At 43.8% G+C, this 25,086-nt stretch overlaps 1 protein-coding gene across 2 annotated transcripts in view; it reads left to right on the top strand.

The window, feature by feature from the left end:
* LOC147724873 (microtubule-actin cross-linking factor 1, isoforms 6/7-like) overlaps window positions 1–25,086 on the top strand; it is a 540,420-nt gene that overhangs the window by 480,094 nt on the left and 35,240 nt on the right. For both annotated transcript variants that reach the window (XM_086966403.1, XM_086966402.1), the window contains exons 35-37: window positions 9,748–9,902; window positions 17,378–17,452; window positions 17,869–17,986. In XM_086966403.1, coding sequence (XP_086822529.1) covers window positions 9,748–9,902; window positions 17,378–17,452; window positions 17,869–17,986 — 348 coding nt within the window. The remainder of the gene's footprint in view (window positions 1–9,747; window positions 9,903–17,377; window positions 17,453–17,868; window positions 17,987–25,086) is intronic.

Genomic DNA, 25,086 nt, shown 5'->3' with positions numbered 1-25,086 from the left:
GCAAAAAGTTCAGGGGTGAACCAGCCAAAAGGGCCAAGTCCAACACCAACATATTTCAGGAGGTGCTCATCTAGGGAGCTAACAGACTGAACTTTCCTCTACCAGCTGTTAATGCTACTGTGTCAGTAATTTTTGAGACATTTCACCAACAAAACGAGGAGTCTCTACTTCCCCCTCTTCCGTTACTGACTGGTTGGGGGAAGCATTTCCAATTTCCTGGAAAGTGGAGTTCCATCACAAAAGACGCATGGGTACTGATTATTTTACAGAATGGCTACTGTCTAAAATTCAACCATCCTCCAACAGCAATACCATCAAAGAGGTTGTCCGCTCTCCAAAAAAAACCCACTTCTCTCCCTTCAGCTTTGGTCCCTTCTGACACCACCATCTCTGCTCGGCTTCGGTTTTGGAAACAGGAAGCTCCCTCCCCTAAGCCAATCACAATGCTGCAACGCAGTTTTGTGATTAGACTAAGCAACGTGGTTCAGCATTCAGATGGGGACAGGGAATTGTGCACGTTCTTCATCAGGCTGTGCATTACAGCCTAGTAGGGAACATGCAAAGTGCACATGACTGTTTGGCCGGACAAACAGTCATGCGCACTTGGAGTCTGCAAACCACTCCTCCCCCTTTGCCACCAGCCCCGCCACACCCCTTGCCCCGCCCCATAGTGAAAAATAAAATAATAATAACAAGGTTCTTATCATTTTATTTTTCCTTTCTCCTGTCTGAGAGCAGTGGGGCGCGCTCCTCTGCCTAAGCAGAGGAGCCGCCCCTGGAGCTTGGTAAGATGCCACACCAGTCTTCTGGAGCAGAGCGCTATAACCTGTCTCTGAAGTCTTTCTTACCCTCTTTCAGGACAGAGCCTTTCCTAGTTCTGGCGGGCAACAGCACAACTATGTACTCTCTGAACAAGCAGGGAGAAACAAGGTCCAGACATGTGCCACTAGAAACTCAAACCATCTGAAATTGAAAACTATCTTCATGGTGAGCAGCTGTAGAAAATAGCTGTGGGTTTGATCATCTGGAGCAAAATGTCCAAGTTAATGTCCTACTGAAGCATTATGAAGGGAGTCTATGGAAACATGCATCAGTCCTTTTGGAATCTCATCACAAGTGATTTGAACAAATAAGGTTGGTTGGGTAACCATAAGAAGTCGGAGAAAGCCAACATATAACCTTTAACTGTGCCCACTGCAAAGCTGTGGTGGGCTGTACATAACAAAAAAAACAATAAAATATCAGGAGCTCGGCTGCAGGGGGTCAAACTACCAGTCCTCTCACCAGCCCAAACATTTTAAGCAATAACCCAGATCAATAGATGCGGTCATTGTGCATCCAGCTGTCAAAAACCACATCCACTATTTCCTTCGGTATGCCAAAATTGCTTGGATGTTACTGCACAGTCCTGTCCTGTTGCTGAGAATGGAGGTCCTCCCAAAGATATGGAAAAATCAAGGAGGTAAATGTTCACGGCAAATGATAAGGGCACCATACTCTCCTCGGTCTATCTTAAGCAATCAATAAGACTTGAGTGCAGTCTTTCTTGATCTTCCTCAGAACTCGAGGCATGGATGAAAAGACTTACAGGATCCCTGCAACCCACTGCAGAAAATACATCCCCTAGCAATCCTCTTAGCAAGAATTTTCAGTTCACAGTACTTATGAAAATGCATGTTCTCGGCCGCCAAGAAAATATCGAGCCAAGGTACACCCCGCTCGGCAAAGATACTATGAGCCAATCCGACATATCGGCACCCCTTGTGGTCTTCCAGTTAACATGTGCTAAGCTCATCCACCTGGTACTGAGCAACCCCTCTAAATGACTGGCGATAAGAGAGATGAGAGATTCTACTGATGGTCTAGTCATCTCCAAAACGCAGTGCCTCCTGGCACGAGATATAAAACCTCATGTCACCTTCCTTGTTGCAGTACCACATTCCAATCAGGTTGTCTGTCAGGAACTGTACAAGCCTGTCCATGAAGGATAGGAGAAAATTCTGAGTGCTTATATTGTGCCCCCCCCCCCACCATTTTATGTAGTGTGAACTTGGCCAGATGGCGTCATAGTCTTTATAAGAGAACCTGATTACGTAACACATTTTTGATGAAGTGATGATCACAGGATATTGAGCCGAGGCTGGGATTCCAATTAGTCTCCCCAGTTCCAAAGTCGGCAGCTCTATCTGTGAGGCAACATCTTCTCCCATACTACACTATATATGTACCAGTACTAGGCTCGAAGGAAGAGGGATATTTTATCATTTGAAACCAGAAATGCAAGGAGAACTTGCCTGCTGCTCAAAGCCTGCGTTGTTCCCTCAGAGGACTGCCCGGCTCCTTGATGCCCGCCTTGATGCTTGATCCCACGACTACCAAAGGGACTCAAAGGGCTAGTTGGGTGGCGTTCTATTCTCCGCTTCAGAGACATTAAAACCTCCAACAAGCTCGAACATTTACCTGGACCCTGCCTGAAGATAATCTTGTCCTTCATATGGTGCCGTCCTGGTGCAGAACACTTGTAAGTGGTGCTAAAGGTGGGCAAAAACAGAAACTTGGTACTTTAAAAATTTCAACCAAAAAGTGGCCTAAGAACCAACAGGAGAACAGGACTTACCAGGTGTCTGATCCACCCGAGATCCATCGCCGGTCAACCTGACTTAGCAGTAGCTCCCACTACATTCTTCCCGCATGCAAATCCTGTTCAGCAACTTCCCTCAGGAAAGGTATCCTGCCTCGTGGAGCCCTCATGTGCTACCACCGACAGCTATGTCCCACTGGAGATGTCCGACTACCAAAAAAGTGAGTAAGTCAGAACATTGAAATCTTTACAGTGACTTTGTCCATCAGCTCCCTTATGACAATGCTGCCTCTTCGGACACTGCCGGCTTCCTTGCCCTGCTGAACTTTCGCTTCTGAGAATATTTTCTTTTAAATGTTTTCTAAGACCATAGGTAAGCGGACACCTGGCCCAACCCACCTGATTTAGCCGAACCCCCCATAACTTTTGACTTTGCCCCAGACTCATGTGACTAGATGCCCGCGGTTGGTGCTTAAATCTTGTAGGTGCTATTTTTCACAAAAACTTTAAAAATTAAAATCTCCAGATCTACTGATTGAATTTAATATTTTTTGTATCAAATTATGTACTCAATTTTACTAAATTGATGTCAGTTTTCTTGTGTTTTGGTTTCACTTTATTACTGTAGAGTGCTGCATAAATATTTAACAGATTGCCTTTAAGTTAAGCGTTGCTTTTTGTGCCAAGTTACAAAAGGGTTAAGAACAAGTGAAATTAGTGAATATTTGTGGTTCACACATACAGGGATTGTGGTTGTTGCTTCAGAAGGGTCTTCATCCCCCTCAACCCAAAACCTAAGCTCAGCTTTACACTCGCTGATCCAAACAGCATTTAATCGCCTAGACACCTTTCTAGGTAGCTGTTCTGATCTGCAAATTGAAAAATACATAAATTATATGTGCTTCATTCTGTCAGATTTGATTTTCAGTTCTCTTCAATTAAAGTTAATTTAACAGCTATTACTGCTTACAGAAAATGTCCTTTACAAACCTTTTTTTCAAGACCCCGGTGGTTAGGGATTTACTGGAAGGCATTAAAATGTTTTTCTCCCAGTATGTATACCATCTCCTTCCTGGAAGTTGAACATTGTACTGTCATCTCTTATGGGCTCACCATTCAAACTGGTCCATAAAGCTTTCTTACTAAACTATTCCTGGAAAGCTACTTTCCTTGTAGCTGTTGCCACGTGCACACGATTAGCAAGATAAAGACTTTATGTTCCCATGAACTTTCTACAGTTTGTCACAATAACGAGGTAGTCGTGAGAACGAATTCGAAAGTTCTATGTAAGGTAGTTTCGTATTTTCATGCAAAGTAGGTCGTTACCTTACCAATGTTCCTTCAGAACCCTACTACTCCAGCAAAGATCTCACCACACATTGGATCTGAGAAAATGTCTAATATTATTCCATGACAAAACTAAAGAAATTTGTAAGTCCAAACAATTGCTTGCAAATTATGGCCCTTTAGACACGGTGTAATCCACACCCAAACAGTCTCTGTCCAGATGGATAGTTTCTTGTTTCTTCTGTTATGCTAACTGAAAGCAAATACATCCTTAACTGGTAAACCAACAGTCCACTCTACTAGAGGTAAAACTGCTGTGGCGATGTTAATGACAAACATTTCTATTACTGAAATCTGCAAGGCAGTCACGCGGAGGTCTGCTCACACTTTTACAAGGCACTGTTGTCTCAATTCAGATTCTAGCACAGATGCCAAGGTGAACAGGCTTCCTTGAATAATCTCTTAGTTTTATTGTTTCTCTCAGTTATCTTTCTAGTATATTCAGTGCTTTGATTATCAATGGAAATCCCCTGAAGGAGAAGGAAAGTTTTCTTACCTGTAATCCTGGTCTCCATCAGGGAAATCTCTAATGAAATCATAATCTGCCCTCTCTCCTCCCTGGTGGAAGAGACAAAGAAAGGAAATAGATCCAGAATCTCCAACATGTCAATTGTGAGCTACCAGTAGATTGCTGTCTGCCTCTGAGCAGCTCCCACATAATTGCCTGTCAGGTGGCTTGAAACTATACAGTTGTTATTTTGCTAGGGCAGCACTTTGAAATATTGTGCTCCCTTCCTTGGCTCTTTCTCTTTCTTTCCTTTCTAGCTTTTTTCATCTTTCTTGCATTCTCTGCTTTCTCATTCTTTCTTTCTTCCTATTTGGTTCTTTCTTTAATTCTTTCCTTGTACCTTGCCTTTCAAATTGTCTCTTATCTTTCGTTTGTTCTTTCTTCTTTTTTTCTTATTTCCTCCACTCCACTCTTCATTTCTTTCTTTGTTCTTTATTTCTGTTTCTTTCTACTTTATTTTTGATTTTACTTTTCTTTTTTCTTGATCATTCCTTCTTTCTGTATTCATTTTCTTTTCACCCTCACCGTTCATTCTATTTTGTGTTTCTCTTTTTTCACTCCTTTGTCCTTTTTTGTACTGCTTTCTTTCTTTTCATTCTTTATTCCTTTACCTCTCATTCTTTTTCTTTCTTTTTTACTTCGCTTTTTCGGCTTTCTTTTTCTTTCTTCCTTTGTTTCTATTTTCTGCTTTTCTTTTTCAGTCTTCATTTCTTTCTTCATTCTTTTCTATTTCTTTCCTCATTCTTTATTTATTTTCTTTCTTTTTTGCTCCTGTGTCCCCTTCATCCTTTCTGACCTTGTTCTTCCTTTTCTTTCACTATCCTCTTTTTCTTTCCTTTTTTCTTCCTTCCTTTCTCACCCTTCTCCATCCCTTTCTTGTTGATTTTATTTCTTTTAAATTCATCCTTTCTTTAGGCATGCTTATCTTTTATAGAGACCACAGGAGCACAACTGGGGTACTTATGCTGCAGTGCTTAAATTGTGTCCCCATCTCCACCCCTCAGGATCCTGCTCTTCGGCAGTAGCCCAGGACATTTATCACTAATCATAATTCGCTCTCAGTTAAAGAAAGGTTGGAGACCCCCTGGAATAGACTCTCTAGGGTGGTATCCCTTGCCTTAGTCTGAAAAAAGACAACTAAGGTGACTGCTGCTTACTTGGCATGTAGGAGTTCTTAGCGGGCTGTGGGCCCACAAAGGTGCAGTCTCAGTTGACAGAGCTGCTGCATGTGTGTCTACATTGCACTCATTCCTTCAACTTCATTTTGTTTGTAAATGAGGTTTTTAAGAAAAGTTACTCATTTATGATGATGTTTCTCTTCTTAAATCTTATTTCGGCATTTTAAGAGTAAATTAAAGACACTGGCCAAGATAGCCTATTGTATAGACTGCAAAAACAATTAATGTTATATGAAAATATTTAGTGTTCCTGAACTAAGGAAAAAATGGAACACAAAGGAAGACCTATTTGAAATAACTGCTCTGGGATCTATCACTTGGGCTGGTCTGTTCAGCGCCTATAATTTCAATAGAGATTCCTACGAAGGAGAACTAGGATTACAGGTAAGAAACCTTTCCTTCTCCAATATTGAGTTTTTGGGATCTTTTATCGATTCACATACTTTGCTGACTTTTGACTCAGTTTGTGGTATACATACCATAGGCATAATTTAAACATTGTCAGGCTGGGAATCCTTATTTGCCAGAGTTAATAAAGCAGTATCCCCATGCGCTAAAATTATATTGAAGACCCCGGTAGATTATATGTAGTCCATTTGCTTCATTATGGGAAACAAATTTGGCCTAATGGGGTGCAGGGACTCCAAGATACAACTCCTAAGAATGCTTGGATGATTTTCAAGCCCAGTCCAGCTGAAAGCAAGGGAATCCTCAGGCAGGGTGTTTTGCTTCATCTTGGGTGTTCATCCTTCCTTGATCCCCCTTTAAACACCATCTAGATGAGGTAAACAGTTTTTCTCTGTCCCTTTTTGTACTTGATTGGCTGATCCACTGGAAATCTTTGCGGGGGGATTGACATCGCTTCCAATGCCACAGAGACTCATTTAAACCTTGGCAATCTTCTGAGCCAAGGAGAATCTACCATGATGGCTTTCATAAAAAAAATCTGCAGTGCCTTTACTGTTCTGACCATGAGACAAGGAATGAAAAATGTGCCAAAATATTTAGCAGCACAACCTGACAGAAAGGCAAGGACCTTGTATGTTCTTAAGGAGATGTTAATGGCTGATGAATCATCTAAAGGTGCACCTCCTGCGAAAGGCAAAAAATGCAAGCAGGGGCTTGTCGGAGCCTAATCCTTAAATGTTCTTTCAGCCCCTACCCTCAAATCGTCTGAGCCTGTCTCTCATGTGCAGACTATTGGCACAGGTAACCAGTCTTTAGAAGAAAAAAAAATCACTGGAATCTACTTATTCTTTCACTTCTAAAATGCTCCTTCAACCATAGGTGAACCTATCAACAAAATTCAGGTCAACTACTGCAGGCATGTCCTCATCTTTGAAGGAAAAATCCAAGACTTTTTGATGACTACACCTTTTTCCCCTGATACCAAACATGCCTCCATCAGCAATGAAAATTAAGTTTAAGCTGAAACCTTCTTGACAATAACACAGACCAAGACCTCTTTGATGCCTACTGCATTGTCGACGTTGACAACTACTTAAACGTTGTTGGGTACTTTCACAACTGTATCTTCAGTGGCTCCTCTTTTGACAACACCCGCTTTAACAGTGGCACTTAGTCCTCGTCGTGTCTCTCATGCAGGCCATCTCACTTTACCTTTGCAAATCCTATAGATGCCTCCACCTTGCCCAGAGGGCAAAGATATTGGTGAACTTGACAGCGATCATGAAGCTTCCGTCTTGGATTCAGATACCTGTCATGGGGTCTGAGGATTTGGGATCAGATCCTCTTGACCTGGACATTCAGATATTAGCTTGTGACTATGAAAATGAACAACTTCATGAGCCTCTATCAGGCTGTGGTAGTCAACATGCCTTTTCACAGCCGTCTATGCTTCAGGTCAGTTTTTTTAGGGTATCGGAAGGACATCATGGAAACCACATCTCTGCATGTTACCACACCTTTGTCACTCCCCAAGCATCCAGCTAGGCACTTGCTTCTATCCCCTGAAGAAGAGAAAGCACATAAAGAAACTGACTCGGATCATTTAAAGCACTATCAGGATGACAACAGTGGTAATAATGATAATCATCAGAGCATTGTCCTTCAAGATTAGGCACCACATTAATAGGATGAGTGCATCATGGTTGAGCCGAGTCCAGAGCTCAACGCAGGGATGGTTCACTCATGGTCTCATTCAACCACTTCCACAATCTTATAGTTATAAAAAATAGATTTGCCATTCTAGAGAGTGTAGAAAACTTATTTCCTCTTCAACTTTAATAAATTTCCTTTTCAACTTTAAAGAAGGTTGGGGGGGATCAGTATATCTATTCTCAGCCATTTGTGAGAGGAATGACTGAGTTAGGAAATCCAGCACTGGGCATAGCTAATATTACCAAACTTAAGAAAAATTAGTCAAGCATTCGAGCTGTCGCTCACTGCCAGTCTCGCAATCCCTTGTTGCTCTGCGTTGTACCACCAGACAAGGAAGGCAGTTGCCTAGATACTATGATGAAAATGAGAAGAAGTCTTTGCTTCAGTGGCCATAAGATTTCAAATGACAGTGCTGTTCTAGCTTGTTATGACAGGCAATTATGGCTGAATCATCTTTGCTTGAAAGCGAACCTACACACTGCAAAAAATAAGTCGATGCTTTGTTCTGAGAGGGAGGACTTGTTTTTGCAATAATCAATGTTTTATTAGACCTCTGACAATTACTACAGACAAATTGCAAAAGGAGCAGTTTTTCACTGCTGTAGTAAAATATGCTGACTGCGCTTTCGGGATCTCCTTTCAGGCCCCCTCCAATGTAGGTACTGACTTATACATCTGTACCATAGTCCACACTGGTACCTTCTCTGCCAGTGCTGCCACTGACTCTGCTGGCACGAGCCAAGATACAATTCGTAAGCAGATGTTAGTCCACTCCAGAACCACGTTGCGGTATGAAATCACAAAGGTGCAACTAGTTTTCATCCCACCATACTCCAATCCCAGATCTCTAACTCTGCACCTAATGTCCCTCAGAACACTGATGATGATGGGAAAGTAGACAACATTCTTCCTCTCCATTATACTTGCAATATGTTTTGCAAAAGCCTACAAAATTCCAATGGCTGAAACACATACTGAGTAATCGAACTATACTCTTCACCTGGTCCACTAACATAAGAAAGTACCTCAAATGCAGGGGTGGTTCAGAGGGCATCTGAAGCATTAGACTTAAAATTGCCTCCCACTGAGACAAAGACAGATGTATTGACTGAGATTCTTCTAACTGGGAACGCTTCATCTGACCCATTACTGCCATTCAGTGAAGCCATTACTGATGCTTATTGTCTCTTGTCTGGTGACTAGTGTCTAAGTAGCACAAATCTTTTCCTAGTCATCTGTGTGACTTAGTAAGCAAACGTCCCACACCGTAAAGTTTCATTATTCATGCATCAACAAGTAAAGTTAACCTGAATCCTTTCCAAGCAATCTTCCAAATAGAATAAAAAAGAATTGCCTTTATAAAGAGAAAGTTTTCTTAATCTTGTTTAGCCCTCAAATGCATTAGCGCAGTTTTTTTTTTGGGCAGATACGTCTATGGATTACGGGTATGCCCAGCAAGATATTGCAACCCAGCCCTGAAGACCTCAGGGCCTCACTAGTCCAAACTGTACTTGATGGGTAGGCAAAATAGATGAATGTAATGAACGATTGAACACTAAGTTGATGCTTAAGGGCAGCTTCGCTCTGTTACTTCTGAAGCGAATGGAGTTGACATGGAGCAGTATAATGCCATCTACCTGTGCACAGGAGCACTGCTAAGAAAAACCTCCAGATCCAGTCGGGCTCTGAAGGTGAGAAATGTGTGGTTAGATAATTATCCACCATAAAGAGCATTACCAAAGGTAAGTAACTTGCTTTACATTGCAGATTTGTAATGTCTTTTCCTCAGCTCTATATTAATAGTGTTCTGGATATCAATTATTCATCACCCTTGAGCAATTTTAGCTCACAGATTCAACCATACACCAAGAGGTGACCACTGTTGATCTCTGGAGCTAAAACGGCATGTCATGGAGATTCTAATGTTTGTAGGTTACAGAATTGAACATTGGTATCAATATAGCAACTTTATGAATCTTATTTAGAAAGACATTTTGATTTCCTTTTTGCAGAATTCCCCACCAACTCTCTGGAGATGAATGCAGTGGCCAACATCTTTGACATCAACGGTGATGGCTTCATTGATTATTATGAATTTGTCAGTGCTCTTCACCCTAGCCGGGACCCCTTCAGGAAGGCTGGTGATGCTGAGCAGATTCAAGAGGAGGTAAGTTGGTGCTGGTTTCCTCTGGCATACAGAATACTAGAGATGCACTTTTTCAGGTCTCTGGAGACCTGGGATATGAAGGGTCAACCTAGGCAAGATTTGTAGTGCTAAATCCCGCTGATTATGCCATTCTATGCTTTGCAGTGCTCTCCATCATTCGGGTACAAATGATGGGGTGCAATGTGGTATGTTAGCATGTGCAAATCTGCTAATTAAAACTGGTTTGAGAGACATTGCTGAAGTCAACGCGAGATGTGTAAATATTGAAGGTCATTGTGAAAAATGTAAGCAGATGAGCCACTTCATGTTTCTGTCAATGAACACGTGTAGAAGTTTGAGGGAAGTGGTCAAAAGCATTACTGTGGGTGTTCTGATGAATAGCACTGGTTACAACGCATGTATTTTCTATGCATGCCATTACACCGCAAGTAGTTACAACAACGCTTTATCTTGCATGTACGGTGGGCGCTGGAGTTTGCTATAGTATAATTTACTGTTCCAACTCCAGTGTGTGCAACAGTAGGGATGGTGTTGGATTTAAAATCCAACAAATCCGACACTTTCTACCCTTACAGCAAGTCATCGTAACGACTTGCGTTGTTATGGCATTCGACGTAACCTTGTGTTGTAAGGGCATGTGTCCCGTTCTGACCAGTGCTGTAGAATGGGATCTGGAGGGGCAGTGAATGCCTACTAGATGAGGCCTTTTTGTGAACCACTGAAGACCAGTTTACAGAAATTATCTGTATTAGAACCTCTTGCCATCAGCACATGTAAGCCCACAGAGATATTGTGACAGCAGGTATTGAATACCCCAACCTAGGTTGTCATTCTATAATTTGCAAATTCAGTCTCTTATGCAGGACCCGTTATTGCTTAGTGTTCCCTACAACCTAATACAAAGCCCTTTTTGTCTTGCCACTCAAGATGGTTGTCATTCTGATTAAGGAAGCCGTATCACATATGGTCTGCCCTTATAGTATGTCTTGGCCCTGCTGCAAGACTATACTCTGGGCTCCAAAACCTATTCTCTCTTATTCCGGAAATTATGTTTATCAATTAAATAGAGAACCTAAACCTTTAAGCAATGATTCACTTACCCTTTCTTTAATCTTTCACTTGCCCTCATCTTTATGGTGGCAATGCAATCCTTGCAGTACTTCCCCAATTCAATAGTATGCCTTAAAAAGCCATTGTTTATGCTGTTGCTTCCGATTATAGTAGCAGAAAAATCATATCACATCACTCATCTTAAGACCTCACCGTTGGCATTTAGCTCTACAATATTAAGGACATACATTTACTATTGTGTTCTATTTGGGCCTTTTATTTGGCCGTAGGTTTGCATAGTATTAAACCCCCATTCCCAGGATACCATATATTGAACTTGTATTGCACATCATATGCTTGGAGGCATAATTTGTAAAGGAGTGAATGCTGCTGCCCAAATCTTTGCTGATATGCCCGCGGCTGGTGCTATTGAATGCCGGTGTGATGATTGCATAGTCTTGAATACACCTCATGCATCTCTAATCCACTACCAGATACACCCCTGGCATTTAATCTCACTCTTGCAGGTTCCTGATTTCTCTCTTTCTGATGCTTTTCCGCCTTCCTCCTCCTTTCCCTTAGTGTGTTTTTCCTTCTCCTGCTTTCGATCTATGGCTGATGAGGAAAACTAAGTGCTGGTCCCCAAAAATGAGTGTCAGTGGACCCCACCGGCAACCACCGGCTCAGTTTAATCACCAATGCCATCTAAGATGATTTTACACTTAAAAAGAAGAATTTTACAAAAAAATATGCAAACGTAATCACCTTTCCTCAAATAAAACATATTCTTCCTGGAGAGTTTTCTTTTTCATCAGCTTATATTCCCCAGAGGTTACAACCCTCATAGAAGAATTCTCCTTTGCTCCATTGTTCAATGGAGAAGCCAGGGTAAAATTTGCTGACTACATAGATTTGGGATAGTCAGTGTTCTCTTTTGTGTGCCATCGACATGGGATTGTATAAGACAAGAATGGTCTTTTTATAGACACTGGTATCAAGATGGCTCATACTGGTGCAAGTTGTGTCTGCCCTGGATCCACGGCCCGGATGGTTGTGTTGGATTTGCAGTACCCCTATTTTCAACACCCCTGACCTGCAATCACACAGGTGTTACTTGAGGTTTCAGGAAGGCCAAGAGCTCTTTCGGTTCCCCATGCATTTCTCTCGCCTTACCAGTGCACCTCAGGTGTTCACTAAGGTGATGGTGGTACTTGCAGTCCATCTGCGGATTTTGAAATACCGGTCTTCCCTTACCTCGACTGGTTGCTGACAGAGGGCTTGACTCCAACAGATGTGAACAACCTCCAGACGTCGTACAATTTGTTGACATCATTGGGCTTTTCCATCAGGGTGCCAAAGTCACACTTGACTCCTTTCACAATGGCTCCTGTTCATCGGGGCCATCCTGGATACAATGCTATTCCACACCTCAATGTGTCTATGGGTGTTTGGGCTAAGATGATGTTTCAACCCTGGGTCTCTTGAGCGAAGCTCTGAGGTTGCTTGGCCTTTCGATCTGCATCCTGCTTGTGGACCGTGCTAGGTGGCACATGCTGGCTCTGCAGTGCAGATCTGAAGTATCAATGGGCACAGCATCAGTCATGTGTACCCGTGTCATTTTCCATTTAGGTATCAGAGAAGACTGTGAAAGACCTGCAGTGGTGTCTACTCAACTGCAATTGGACTGGCAGCAGAACCTTCTCTTTACTCCACCCAGTACTAATGGTCATGACAGATGCTTTGTTACTGGGTTGGGGAGGTTATCTGAGAGGGATGGAGGCCAGAGTTTCTGGTCTCCTTCAAAGACTCGTTCATTGGGGGAGAAGGGATGCAAGTCCTCACTGACATCATGACTGCAATGTGGTATTACAATAAACAGGGTGGCATGGGGTCATGGGTACTTTGATCTACAGATCTAGATCTCTAGCTGCGGGTGAGCGTTCAGGGCATCTACCTGGTTACCCAGGCACCTAGCAAGATCTTTAAAATGCCAGGGCGGACAAGCTCAGCCCACGTTGCCTAGTGCCTCACGGATGGCAGTTACTCTGTGTTGGTACAGATTATTCTCTAGCAATGGGGAGTACTCTGGCACAATCTATTCACCACTACAGAGAACACAGTGTCCATACTTTTGGGCATTGAAGTTCCCAAGGAAGTCCTCAATCAGTGATTCCTTCCACCTGGATTGGGATTCGGGACCCCTGTACTCATTCCTGTCCCTTCCTCTCCTTCCCTGAGTGCTGAGGAAGAGCAGGAAAGACTGGACCCAAATCATCCTGGTGACCCCAGTCTGGGTGAGGAGAGTGTGGTATCTTTTGGCCATGAGCTCCAATCGCAAGGACCTTCTGTTGTAACAGCAGGTTCTGCATCCGAATGTGCACATCCTGTACCTCCATGTGTGGAGATCTGTGTGGAGAATGGTAACAGTTACTGGCTTTGGATCTTCTTCCCGAACTGGTTGTCAGCCCATCAGTCCACAAAAACTGTATGTACAGGACTCTGGGAGCAATCTGCTATCTGGTGTTTTTCTCGTGGAATTCACACTTTATATGCACAATCGTCTGATATCCTCCTGTTTTGTCTTTCCTGGCCCAACAAGCCTTTCTGTGGGAACACTTAAGTGTTATCTTTCAGTCCTTTCTACTTTTTTGCATTTGCCAGATCAACCGTTGTCCCTTTTCAAATCACCTGTTGTGATGTGTTTCTTGAAGAGACTGACCCATATGTTCCTGCCAACACCTTTGGTGATGGTGTAGTAAGGCCTTAATTTGATTCTCACCTACCTGATGTGCACGTCCTTTGAACCAATGCAATGTAGAATCGAAAGATATTTAAAAAACACTCAAAGTTTGAAATGTACCCCTGATGGGTGCTCCTGCTTTGGAACTTTGATCGGAGCACCTGGGATAGATCAAGCTTCTAAATCGTAATCCCTCTTTTTGGATGAGAAGCACACCTTCATCGAGGTTCCGGGTCCTAGTACATGGCTGCACAAGCTACCGGGGACAGCCCAGACTGCTTGCCGTTAAGTACAGCGCAAAAGAATGTTGTGTAAGGCTTCTGAAGTAAAATTAGTTATGGTTCCAAACAACTGGTTTGGGAGGCATCTACTCTAATGCAGAAAACCTAGGATAGGAAAATGAAGAAAGAAAAGTTTAATCGCTTCCTTGGCTGTACCAATGATTTCAGATGTTGTTCCTAACAACGTAGTTTCTGATGAGTACTTCTAACCTCAGAATCCTCACCTTTACAATATTCCCCAGGTGTCAAACTGTATCTGAAAGATTTCAAAGCAGTGCTCCTGTGCAGCTAGGTGGTGCTGTGCAGCGCTGTATGGCCTTAATTCCACCCAAGAAGTGATGGAGAGTAGAGACATATAAGTACCACGCTGGTGCACCAACATCAGTTCCTTTCTTTCCACACCTTCAAAAGTGAGGCTGGTTCTCTGCTCCCTTTTTCGTCTGGTTGATGAGTTTTTAAAATGTAATTCCACTGTTCAAGGGAACAATGTCTTCACCTAAAACAAAAGGGTTCAAACCGTGCAGCTACTGTTGTGAACAAATGTTGGTGACTGATTGCTCAAGTGAATGCGCCCTCATGCACCTGAAGGTGATCCAGAACCGTGAAGTAAAGCTGTATGTCAATGAACATCAAAAGAAATCACAAACCTTATGTAAATGGCACTTCACGTCAAAGGTGTGGACCCTATCCTACTCTCCAGGCCAATCCCGCGAATATGTTAGCTTCACTGCTGTCTTCATCTGGTGAGTCGAAGTTCAATGAGGAAACAGAAAAAGGTGAAGCAGGACTTGACCCCATCCCGCCATTTCCTTTCTAATGAGAAGTCGCAAGGATGTCAAGGTACCACTCTGTCTTGCTCCCGAGCTCCTATTGAGGAACAATATCCTACACTTGATTTCCCCGGGGACACCACAGCAGGCTGAGGCCTTTAAGAAGGCAATACTGCATATTTCTGACACACTTCTGGTGCCCTCTTGCATGCCCTTTGAGTCTCAAGGATCTGCAGTGGCCTCCAGTTGGGTTAGTGCTGGCCCATCTGTTCTCTGTTCCATCTAAGCCTACGGAACCCATCTCTGATTCTGCACCGGTCCAGTGCCGACTTCCACTTTGGCTCCAAGACCTCTGCTGTTCCCTATTTCATCAGCTCTAGTCCTGATGTTGCCGGTGCCAGAAGGTAATCTGCTGCCAACCTCTGTGTCAGCCTCATGCCAAATCCATCTCAACCAAGGTCATGCTCAGACTCTCCAGCGCACCCTCTCACCATACAACCTGATCCAGGGACTAGTCTCCCTCTACCATGGATGAGGCTTCATCAGATTTTGGTTCTGATTCTGACAAGGGTTTGCAACCAATTGGCGATGACGGTGGTGATGATGAACTTATACATGGATTTACAGGAAGCCATTGGGCTTTATACTTTACCTTATACAGAACTGATTTTGCCACGTTACGCTGACAACAGAAGAGAATATTTCCATTTCTGTAGTAATCATATACGCTGCTAAGATCCTGAACCTACAACTGCCTTCTGTTGACTGACTGATGTTTTACAATCTGTACCTGCTTATTCCCTTTCAACGAAGCCCTAACTGATACTGCTATGGGCACTTGTTCTAAGCATTGCTTTTGCCCGCCACAGAAGCAGCAGGTGGACAGACTCCACAGAGCAGCACCTGGCGACCCTATTTTTCTTGTGCAGAATCCCCCTATTGAGATGTAGTGGTTCAAGATTCACCAGCATGGTGAATACTAGTTCATTCCCTATGCATACCTCTACCACCTCCCAACTGGGAGTGGAACACGATTGATACGTTTGTAAAAACTAACATTCTCTTTGGGCAGCCTAGCCTTGAGCCCGAGCAACACAGTTTACCTATCGGGATGTTGTATGTTGTTATATGGACTGTTATGTGCTGTTTGGGTTCATCTCTAGTTATATGTCCACCCTGTGGGAACAGGCCATGAGTAAGTTTGCCGACAACCACCAGAGTGTAGGGCCTCCATGGCTCAGTCCATTCAAGATGGTCAGGATGCAGCAAATATGGGATTCGTGCAGGTGTAGATGCTTCCGATTGCTTGTGGCATGCGGTCCGCGCCAGTGTGGTGCTTCGTTCCTATACATGGATATGATCCACAGGTTTTTCTGGAGATGTACAGGCACCTCTTCTGGAGATGCCTTTTGATGGATCCCACCTATATTTCTATGCTGCTTTAGATTTGTCCTTATCACTGGCCACAAATTAGCCTCTAGAGGGGTCTCTGGGCCGATTCTACAAGGGACTAGGAAGCCACCACTGGTTGCATTTAGAGTGCCTGTTCTTGACATCGGTCAGGCCACAACATGGGTGTCAGTGCACACATTCATGAAGCACAGCTGCGTTGGTAGTACGGCTTGTTGGGAAGAACATTTTACCCGCTCGATCCTGCAGGACTGTTTGGTCTTAGTCCACTCTACAGTCCCTGCACCTCAGGCAGTAGAGCTTTAGAATGCATTCGAATGGTGAGGTATCTGCGATTAGAAGTATCCATCAGAAGAACAAGTTATCTACCTTCAGTAATGCTCTTTCAGCTGGCTAATCTAACTGCAGATTCCTCACTACCCTCCCACCTCCTTGTGAAGTAGTCTCTTTTTATCAGCTAAAAAAAATCCCAGTTAAAGATCTGTACACTGGTACCACCAATTGTTTTGTGTTCTGCATCCGAGGGCGTGGAAGAAGTCAAGCAAGAATCTGACGTGGCATACTGTATTGGTGCTTATATGCCGATCTACTACATCACTTCTGGGACTGGACAAAACCAATGCAGAGTGCCACCTAGTGGCAGGAGAGAGCTCTGCTGTGAAATCTTCCATATCGACTCTGGCACCTGGGAAAAAAGTTAAGGTATGGATCCTGCAGTAGGGTAGAGTACTCACCAGAAAGCGCTACTGAAGATAATTTGTTCTACAATGGGATTTGAAATACCAGAGGTCATTTCTCAACCTTTGATGGATGCTGTATCTGAGTTGATAAATAATCCTGATTCGTAAGAGGATTTCATTGAATCTCACTTCTGTTCTGTGCTACCACAGCAATTATTTGGCACCTCACTGGGGTAGGATATATTGCACCTTCTACAGTTGTCAGCCTTTAGGGTTCATCTTTAGTTTCCCAGGGTCCACATTTCTTTGTGCCCCCCCACCCCCTCAGAGTCTTTAGAAGTGTCCATCTGTACTTTTAGCAAATGTTAAAGTACTCATGCATGCATATCACAGTACTGCATTTTCAGTACCCTTGTTTCTGTCTGCACTACATCCTATTGTTGTAGTGATTGCTGCCACCACAATTTTGTCGGGGGAAGACGTGCAGTCTGATTGTACAGGTTTTCTGTCAGAAAAGTTTCAGAATTGTGGTTGTTTTTTTTAGGTAAACAGGCAGGTGGCTCAGTGCAACTGTGCAAAGCAATTCCAGGTAGAGCAGATCAGTGCCAACCGGTACCGGGTAAGTTCTATACTGCTCCATTTCTCGTCACTCTCCACACTGTACTTCTATGTAGCATCCCTTATCACCACAGTACCATCCTTTCAGCATTTCTACTTGTGCTATCCAGTGCATTGGTTTCCATAGTGCTGCCATCTGTCAGTTGATGCACCTTACCATAGTGCCACCTTGCAATTTTCATCTATTTTCACTGTGTACCCCTATCCCTGTATGCTCCCTTTCTTTTCACTGTTCATTGCATTACTCTCATAGGCTGGCATTAGGCATCCCATTTCTCTATTTCTCACCGTGACCTGCATTGTACCTTCATTTGTTTCCGATTTCCAAAATGCTAAGCTAATGTCTAACCTCTCATTCTGCCCGCGACTGGGTTTCCTTTCCTCACCTCCTGATAGACATGTTGTTTTCTTGCACAGTTCGGTGAGTCTCAGCAGCTGCGGATGGTGCGGATACTGCGGAGCACACTGATGGTGCGTGTTGGGGGCGGCTGGATTGCCCTTGACGAGTTCCTGGTAAAGAATGATCCCTGCAGAGGTAAGAGACCATTCTACATCCTTGTAGTGTATTAACTGTAAACGATGAACACATCTTACAGCAGGCATATACCCTAGCTCACACCCATTGGCATTACTATTGCCAGAGATGTAAACAAACTTTAGTCTACATTCTCATGTGGTGTTGGCATACAGAGCATTTTGTGTTGGGCATGCTGACCACTGTTTGCATGTGCCTAAGCACTATATCATTTTGAGTTGATATAGGTGTGTAAAGATGCATCGTTTTCCTTTCACAAACTTAGCTACATTTCACAGTTTCACATGTATTGCAAAGGTTTCAGTCTTATAGTAAGTTGATTTGGAAACATATGTAGCAAAAACTACTTTCAGATTGAAAATTCTATTTCACAAAGTGTGTTAGGCAGTTTCTCACAAAGTGTGTTAGGCAGTTTCTCACAATGTGTGTTAGGCAGTTTCTTTCTCATAAAATTTTATTGAAAATATTTTTTTTTCCCTAGTTTGTAAATGCTGCAGAACTGTGTGAGTGAAGTTTTATTTGTGATGGACATTATTTTTTACTGCAGATTCCTTACATTTTGAATATTTCCCAAGGGTCAGATCACATGTGTAAATGTTAAAGCAGTAGCCCTGTGTGCCTGTATATAGCGTCAATGTTGTTCAACTCTGGAAATGACACACAGAGCCACCTATAAGTGCCCGCCATGAATGCCCACATCAGTTCCTTCCCTTCTGCTCCACCAGATGTGGATTCAGAGCTACTCCTCTTCTCTTTATAAGACCGTTCTGTTCAGAATTACCAATAGGAAACCAGTGTACAAGGGTAATGTCACCCAAGAAAAACCACCAACCTATGTCCTCAAAGAGGTCCTTCAACGTAGACAGATAACTACAGTGCCTCTTTTGACTTTCAATGAGGCCTTGACATGTGTCCTACTTAGTGCATGGGCAAAGCCGTGCTCAGTACTTTTGATGAACCGACAGATTGCTCAGTAGCACCACCAAGCTTCAGGTGACCCAGTCTTCCTGATGCAACAACCTACACCAAAAAACGTTGGGGTTCAGACATCCACCAACAAAGTCAACCCTAATGCTTTTCCTTCTACTCCACTGGCCTGTGAAACTAATCTCATTGAAATGTTCGCCAATGACGTGTTTTCGTTCATCAGCCTTGCACTTGGTCAATGCCAGGTGTTTGCCTGGCGATTACTCCCATGCACTGTGGGATTCCATTGCCCAGGCTTTAACTGCTGTACCCAAGGAGTAATGGCCTGTCCTCACACAGTCCAGTCAGGATGGCCATGACTCTGTGAAATTCACTGATTGATGCGGACTGGATACTACAGACTGCATAGGCCAGGCGATTGGAACAAGGTGCTCAGGTGTCATGTTCGATGAGGTCCTTGGGCATCTCAGTCAACTTCCAATCTTCACTGATGAAAACTCTCTCCTATTCAGCGATAAATACTTGATCCTCAAGTGTTCTAAAGATAGCAGAACTGCTTCTCGCTCTTTGGGCCTATCTGCCCCAGTACAACAGTTTCAACATCAGTTTCATCCTCATTTGGGGCTTTTAATTCCTCCAGCACCAACCTCTGCAGCCACTCCAGAAAGCCCCACAGCCGATTTGTGGCAGAGGCTGTGTATCCAAAAGACAGCATGGATTGCAGGGACAGCGTGCAGTCTAACCTTCTGCCCTTCCAGCTGCAGCAACTACAAACGTCATTTAATGTGTCCTTCAAGAATCACCACCCCCCTGTTGAAGGCAGGATTCCGAATTTTCTCCCATTGTGGCAAGAAATCATTTTGAACAAGCTACCCCATTCCCATGAATTCCATTCCACCCTAACACACCATCCTCAGAGGGACTGGTGGAGAACCACCTATATCCCTTTTACAGCAGGAAATGCAGGCCCTGTTGGCCAAAGGGTCCATAGAGAGGGTCCCAGCATCAGAAGTAGGAACTGGTTGTTACTCCTGCTGAAGAATGATGGATGCCTTCGTCTTGTTTTAGACCTTTGCCCTCTCAATGTTTTTCTGTGTGTCAGGGCAAATTCAATGTGCTCACCCTGGCCCAGGTCTTTTCTGCCCTTGACGTTGGAGACTGGATGGACCTGTAGGATGCTTATTTCCACATCACCTGCCGGCTGGACCACAAGCACGATCTGTGGCTCATGGTGGGGAAAGAGTACTTTCAGTTCACAGTGATCCCTTTTGGACTCACTGGCGACCCTCGGATGTTCATGAAAGTGATGGCGATGAACAGAGCACATCTTCAAAGTTTGGGGCCAATGCTACCTTGACTGCTGGCTGTTAAAGATGGCTTGGCCCAGGCAGTTGTCAACCACTGCAAGACTAGAGCAAACCTCTTAACCTCGTTGGGGTTCACTATCAACTTGTCGAAGTCTCATCTGAATCCTATGTAGATGCTCCCTTTTATTAGAGCTATTCTGAACAAGGTGCAGTTTTCTGACTTCCTTCCGAATGATTCTAAGGCCTTTTGGTTCACGATCCCGATGTTTGTGCATCTGTTCTGGATCTCATTGAGGATAGTTTTGAGACACTGAGATTATTGGCCCCCTATATTGTGTTGGCCGAGCATGCCAGATTTCATATGCATGCTCTGCAGTGGGGTCTGAAATCCCATTGACCACAGCATCAGGTGGATAGTCCGACTGTGTCCAGAATTCAGAGGAAAGTGCAAAAGACCTGCTGTTGGACTGCAATTGGGTCAACGGCAGGCCTCTCCTCTTACCCCACCCAGAGCTAGCAGTAGTGACAGATGCATCTCTTCTGGGTTGGGAAGGCCATCTAGGAGAAGGGGAAATCCAAGGCATCTGGTCTCCGACTGAGAGCCAGCTCCACATCAACCTGTTGGACCTTCAGGCTGTCCATTAGGCATTGAAAGCCTTCCTGACATCCATCAAAGGGAAGTTGATATAGGTGCTCACAGACAATACCACCACCATGTGGTACTGCAACACACAGTTCAGGGTTGGATTGTAGAGCCTCTTTCAGGCGGGACAATCCTTCTGGCTGTGGCTGGATTACAAGAGGTTTTTCCCTGTGGCACTCGGCCTGGCAGGTTCTCTAAATACCATGGCATACAAGCTTGGCCGTTGACCCCTAGTTGATCACCAATGGCCACTATATCAGACTCAGCACAGGGTGAATAGGGAAAGCTTTGGCGCAATCTATTCGCCACTGCCAAGAACAGTAAATATCAGCATTTTTGTGTGTTGGAGCTCCAAATACAGCTCTTTCTAGGAGATGCATTCCACCTAAAGTAGAGCTCAGGACCTTCGCACTACTACCTCTCCTACCAAGTCATCCTAGTGGCACTGGATTGAGCCATGAGACTGTGGTACCCATAACTCCTAGGCAGGAGCATCTGTTCTCTGGTCAAGCTGCCATCTCGGTCACAGCAGCAGGCCAGGGTAATGCACCTGTGCCTGCGCAATCTTCATGGCAACAGTTAACAGCATTGAACCTCCAACCCAAAGTCGTTGGTGTCATTCCAGAAGCCAGGTGTTCCCTCACATAATTGGCATGCGTCTGCTGTTGGGACTAGTTTGGAGTTTGGTGTGGTACTCTGCATGATTGTCCCACTTTATGTCAAATTAGCTGAAGTAAGCTTTGGACAAAGTTATAGGCTATTTGTAACCTTTTCTGCTTTCCACCCTGGGCATAGTTTGCGTAGTCGCGCTACGGGAACTGCGTAGTGCAGGAGAAAATGCTGTTTGCACTGATTGCACAGTGCCGGATGCTTGTCCGCACTGTGCAATCATTGCAAACGGCATCTTGCACAGTGCAAGCTGTAGTTTTCTGCAGCTTGAGTAGATTTGTACTGGAGCAGCAGTTTTCTCAACTCGGACTGGTAGTTTCTCATCGCGAGCGGTCGCGAGCATACGCGGCCACTCGCAATGAGAAACCTGACCTCTTTGCGTTGAGAATTTCACCGGGAGGTTTATTTTTCACGCTCGTGATCGGCAACTTGATGTTGCTGATCTCGAACGAGGAAAAAGTCTCGCCGGGTTGTCATTTTGCTCAAGCAATAAATGCCCGCTGCACGTTTTTGCTATGTGCAATTCGCGTAGCGCGTAGTTGCGCAAACTACGCGAGTATAGCGTAGTCCTATGCCCAGGGTTACTTTCCATGTGGCTGCGAGACCAACTTTATTTAAAACTTGATGTGATATATATCTCCACAGCATTTTATCCAGAGCATCCCCTATGGGGAGATGCTCCGGGTAAAACGCATTTGCAGCAGCGATAGAGAATGCAAACTAGTTCAGGAAGGCTGCAAAAAGAGATTCCTTTTGAGAGGGTATAAGGCATCAGTCATTGATAAGGCAATTAACAAGACTAGATCTCTCACTAGAGAACAGACATTAATCCCGAAGGAAGCAAATCCAGGTAATACAGACATAGAGTCATCTAAAGTTAGAGTCATCCTGACCTTTAATAAACAGCATGGGGCTATCAGGAAGATTCTTAAACGACATTGGAATTTGCTCCTAAGGGACCCAATAATTGGTGAGGTCCAAACTAAGTACAATCGTATGCCCCAGTTGACTTTTAGAAAAGCAAGGTCTATGGGCAATTATCTTGTTAGAAGTAGCCCCGATATCAAGTTGCCATCTAACTGGTTATCAAAACAAAAGGGATTCTACAAATGCCTTACTTGTAAAGCGTGTAAACATGCAAAAAATGTAAAGATGTATAATACTCTGTTTTTACCACGGTTAGTGAAAATGAAGAGAAGAATCACCTGTAAAACAGAATACGTAGTATATGTTTTAGAATGCCCATGTGCACTACGTTATGTGGGCAGTACCAAACTGCCTGTGCACAGAAGAGTTCTTCAACATATACGGGCGATTGTCAATAAAGATCAAACGCATCCTGTGGCGAGGCACTTTGAGGCAGTTCATGGCAGTGACCCGACCCATTTAAGCTACTTTGCCATAGACTGCATACCGTTGTCCCGCAGGGGGGGTAATCGGGAAACTGCACTCCGTCTGCTTGAGACCAAGTATATATTAGAGCTAAATACCAAATCCCCTTTTGGATTAAATGAAACTGAGGATTTATATACATGTTTATGAGCATGTTTACATTATTTATCATTTTTAATTTTAGCTCTAATGAAATTTGACCGCTTGGCAGATCGAAATCTCCTTATCTATGAAATCTTGTAATAACTGTGTGCTATGAACTTATGACATTTTAATGAAAGATGTTTTTTCCTTTTTATCACTTGGGTTTCACTTCAATATTTAGCAAATTCTCCTTTTGCCACTGGCCAAGGGTTTTTTTTTTTGCGGGTTCGGCCAGTGCTTTCGAAAAGCTAGTGGCATGCTGTGCTTGCCCACTTGGGCACTATTGAGAGTTCTTGAAAGATATGGTTATTTCCATTCTTTGATAGACTTTAATGCAAATTAATGATTGGCATTTTTAAAACGTGGCTAATGTGAGTACTTGGCGAAATGTTGGTTGGGTGTTTCCATACTGAGGCATCCATCCTTTGATATTTCTCATGATAGTATGGATATAGATTTGAGAAATTGCAAATTGGACATCGCCTAGTTTTACCGCTTGTATATTTGAAAAGTGGATATACATGTTTGTTTAACTATATTTTTGTAAATATATTTATAATTATATATATACATATCTTTTTTTATTTTCTATGTACCACGTTTATGCCAGATACTATGCCTTTTAAGCAGTAATTTTCTGTTTCTTTATAACTATCTATGAGCATGAATTTAAATGTTCATTAAATGTCAGGTGCCCGCGTCTTGTGGGAACTCTTTTCGAACTCAAAAAATGAAGCGCTTTTTTTTCTGTCAATTATCAAAAAACATTTAAACTCTTATTAACAGCAGCATTTTGCTCAGATTATGGAGACCCCTCCCCCATTGCCTCGGAGTAGTATCATTGTGAAAAGTCTTTAATTTGTGATAATTAAAACTGACACAGATTCTGTTTTATGAAAATAAGTGCGAGATATTTTCTTTAACTCCCCTACAACTGTGCTTAGTTGGATGTCTTCTCTGTTATGAACGGTGTTAGTCATGAATACCAATATTCTTAGCCTAGCATTTTATGTCACGTACTGCCAGCATTTTGTAATAAAAATGAAGAGCCTTTTTTTAAATAAATGGTTACATCTCTTTACAACGCATGCCTTTTCAGTAGCGGCTCCTGTACTTAGGCGGTGGAGCGTCGCCCCACTGCCATAAAGCCGCAAAAAAAAGGACACAATAAAATGATAACATTATGTTAATATCATTTTATTTTTCTCTCCTGCTGCTGCAGTGCGTTAGCGGGCAGCAGAGGAGGAGTGGTAGAACACACCTGAGCGCAATAACTGTTTGGTCGGCCCTCTTGGGCCACCCAAAACAGTCATGCGCACTTCCCCGTTCTCCAGGCAGGCTGCACTACAGCCTTCACGGAGAGAACATGCCCACCGCTCCAGGCCCTAGCTGAGTGTCGTGTCACAGCGATCAGACCCATCACAACGCAGTGTTGTGATTTGCCGCAGGAAGCGTGGGAGCCCTGGTGCTTCTTGTTTCTCCCAGGAAGAAGATGCAGGAGAGGTAGTGGCAGCCGGCAGGAAGGTAAGTGTTTTTTTTAAACCATACCCCGCATCTCCCCCCCCCCCCCCCCCACCCGCCCCATTGCTGCTTCCAGGCAGCAGCTGCGACTATTTAACACGCATTTCCTACCAGTGGCTGCTTGAGGTAACAGGTATGGGGGAGAGGAGGGTGTTGTTGGTAAGAAAGAAAAAAATCTTACCTCCTCATCGCTGGTACCCAGCTGCGCCCTTTCTTCATCCTCGCTGTTCTGTTGGCTCCTGGCAGCACCCAGGCTTGCCTAAGCCAATCATGATGCTGCTGTCACTGTGATGGCAGCCTCATGATTGGTCTGAGCGCCATGGTTCGGCGCTCAGAAGGGGACTGGCAGCCTGTGCATGTTCTCCACCAAAGCTGCGCATTACAGGCCGCTGGAGAACAGGCACAGTGTGCTCGACTGTTTGGCCAGCCCAAAGTAACCGCTCCTCCATCATCTACGGCACGGGAGCACAGCCGTGCCCCACCATAACATGGCTGCA

Source organism: Lissotriton vulgaris, chromosome 4_1 (assembly GCF_964263255.1).
Source record: "Lissotriton vulgaris chromosome 4_1, aLisVul1.2, whole genome shotgun sequence".
Classification (NCBI taxonomy): domain Eukaryota; kingdom Metazoa; phylum Chordata; class Amphibia; order Caudata; family Salamandridae; genus Lissotriton; species Lissotriton vulgaris.
Note: the sequence above shows the minus strand (reverse complement) of the source record. Positions and strands in the feature narration are given on the sequence as shown.